The sequence below is a fragment of the Haliaeetus leucocephalus genome, unplaced genomic scaffold (genome assembly GCF_000737465.1).
Source record: "Haliaeetus leucocephalus isolate CR32 unplaced genomic scaffold, Haliaeetus_leucocephalus-4.0 Scaffold177, whole genome shotgun sequence".
Taxonomy (NCBI): Eukaryota; Metazoa; Chordata; class Aves; order Accipitriformes; family Accipitridae; genus Haliaeetus; species Haliaeetus leucocephalus.
This window is the reverse complement of record NW_010972613.1, coordinates 1243492-1245904: the sequence shown is the minus strand read 5'-3', so window position 1 is coordinate 1245904 and position 2413 is coordinate 1243492. Positions and strand designations below refer to the sequence as shown.

At 49.9% G+C, this 2413-nt stretch overlaps 1 protein-coding gene across 1 annotated transcript; it reads right to left on the bottom strand.

Annotated features, from left to right (window-relative positions):
• Positions 1 to 815: 815 nt before the first annotated feature.
• On the bottom strand, positions 816 to 2413 carry CHST14 (carbohydrate (N-acetylgalactosamine 4-0) sulfotransferase 14; the record flags this gene model as incomplete). Its single annotated transcript, XM_010564389.1, has 1 exon — positions 816 to 2413. A coding segment is annotated over one exon (1026 nt), but the record flags the coding sequence as incomplete, so codon positions are not given.

Below are 2413 nucleotides of genomic sequence, written 5' to 3'. Positions count from 1 at the left end.
CAGCAATTAGGCACCTATTTTGCTGCCGACTGCTGCTTTTCATCCAATTGCCTGTGTCGCATAATCATCTCGTCGTTTGGCTCGGATGCGTTTCTTTCTCCACTTGTTACCGCTGCTCTGGCACTTAAAACACAAATTCATCAAGGCAAGAACCGCCTATTCATCACACTTGCACGCCGTGGCTTAGCACGAGGGGCAGAAGGCCTCTCCAAGAATGCAAATAAACACCTCTAAGGAAAAGCACTAAGCAACAGACTAATTCATATAAAAACTTTATTAGAAACGAGGACACAGCCTCCCAGGAACAACATTCTACATTATCTCCCAAACTTTTACAGTTTAACAGCCATAATTAAATACAAGTAGCTACAAAAATGGTGCGCACCTCTATAAAAGAAGGGAGAACTAATCCTCAAATCGCCATTGTTTCAAACATGGCCAGAGAAAGTGTTTTTCCACGGTAGTTTGCACGCACGTGGGCACGCAAACACCCACCAAGGCTGTGAGCTGGCATGCTGTGGGTGGGGGTTTTTGTTGCTTTTTGTCCTAGGAACCAGGATGGGGTTTGATGTTATCAGAAGTCTGTATTGCTTTAATTCAAAGAGAGGGAGAGAAGAGAAAATTGTTATGGCTTGATATTGCACCTCATATGTTATGTTGGGTAAATAGTTGGTACTTTCAAATCTTAAAATTGCACAAAAGTGACTATTATCCTATCTCTAGTTTTATTTCAATGGTAAATAATTAATAATAATGATAATAATAATAATAAAAACCAGAGGTACTACTGTCACAGAAAAAAAGACCAGCCTCATTTAACCACCATCTACAGATGAGAAAATAAAGGATAAATAGGGCCTAGTTTATAAAAGCCTTTTCTTCTACTCATACCCAAAGAACTATCTCCCATCTAATCCAGGACCAGCTTTAACAGCGCTAATTTTTAGCGTATCAACCACTATATTTTTATTAGCGCATCAACCACTACGTTATGACTGCAATTCAGCCGCACGCTATTCAGTACAAAACACAAAAAAGGAGGAAAAAATACTTAAAATATATCCATTTCTCAACTTCCTTACAGGCGTTTTTCATGTCCTGTCATAAAAAAAAGAATTTAAAGCGAAATAGATATACAAAAGCTATTGTGCTCAAGTCAGCGGCGTATGTACACGTTAAAATCAGAACAATACAAAAAGTATTCTAGTAGCAAAGGCAATGTGTAATATTTTATATAAACAGTGTTTGAAAAGTATAAAATTAGGAAATAATGCATAGAAGAGCGTGTTTCACGGGCCCTGCGGCAACGTGTTATTCGCAGCGACGGCTGCGTTAGCAAATCCGTGCAGCGAAGGCAGAATTTACACCGGATCCCGGAATGAACAACTCACTGCCTGCAGAATTCGCTGGTTATGTTGGGAAGGGGGTAGGCAAAGAGGGAGAAATCCAGGATGTATTTTGGCAACAGCTCTTTTATCAGGCGGCGTTGGGTGTTGCACAGGTAGTAATGGAGCGTTTCCGCCGTCACGGGCTTGTACCACGACTGCCGCTCGGGGAAGCGGACGAAGGAGGGCGACCGGACTCGCTCGAGGACGTAGTTGGCATCCGCGTTCAGCCGCTCGTAGGAGCCGATGAAGTCGTACCTGACGGCGCAGGGCTGGCACAGGTTGTAGATGGGCATCCAGTGCTCGTTCATCCGCTCCGCCTCCTCGTCCAGCAGGTACCGGAGAAACTCGGAGAAGGTCACGTCGTCGCCCGCCGAGTTCCCCCCGTTCTTCCGGTACCGCCTGACGATCTCCACCCCGTACTTCTGCTGGTACTCCTTGATCTCCCCAAATTTATTCCTGTAGGCCGACAGCAGCCTCTCCATGGGGTTGCGCACGAAGACGAACTTGTAGTAGTTCTTCAGGCGGTAGGTGATCTCGTCCGGCTTCATGTCGCCCAGGAACACCAGGTCGCTCTTGTGGTCCATCTTCAGCTTGACGTCGACGCTCTCCAGCGCCCCGTCCAGCACCTTCAGGATGCGCTTCCAGTTGGAGCAGGCCACCTTGGGCACGTAGCAGTACAAGAAGCGGTACTTGTCGCTGACCAGGAGGTGCCGGAGGACCGTCCGGCGCTGACCGGCCGGCAGCTCCCAGACGCTGCGGGGCATGGCCCGCTGCCCGCAGACGGCGCGGATGGTGCGGTTGCGGATGTCCCGCAGCACCTCGCGCTCCAGCTCGCCGCCGGCCTCCTCCTCCTCGCCGCCGCCGCCTCGCCGGGAGAGCTCCCCCGCCGCCGGGTGCAGCGGCGGCGGCTTCACCTCGGCCAGGATACCCTTCTCGATCATGAGGAGCAGCCCGCTGGAGGCCAGGATCACGCCGAACATCAGCATGGAGGGCAGCAGCACGGTGCCGCCGCCGCCGCCGCCGCC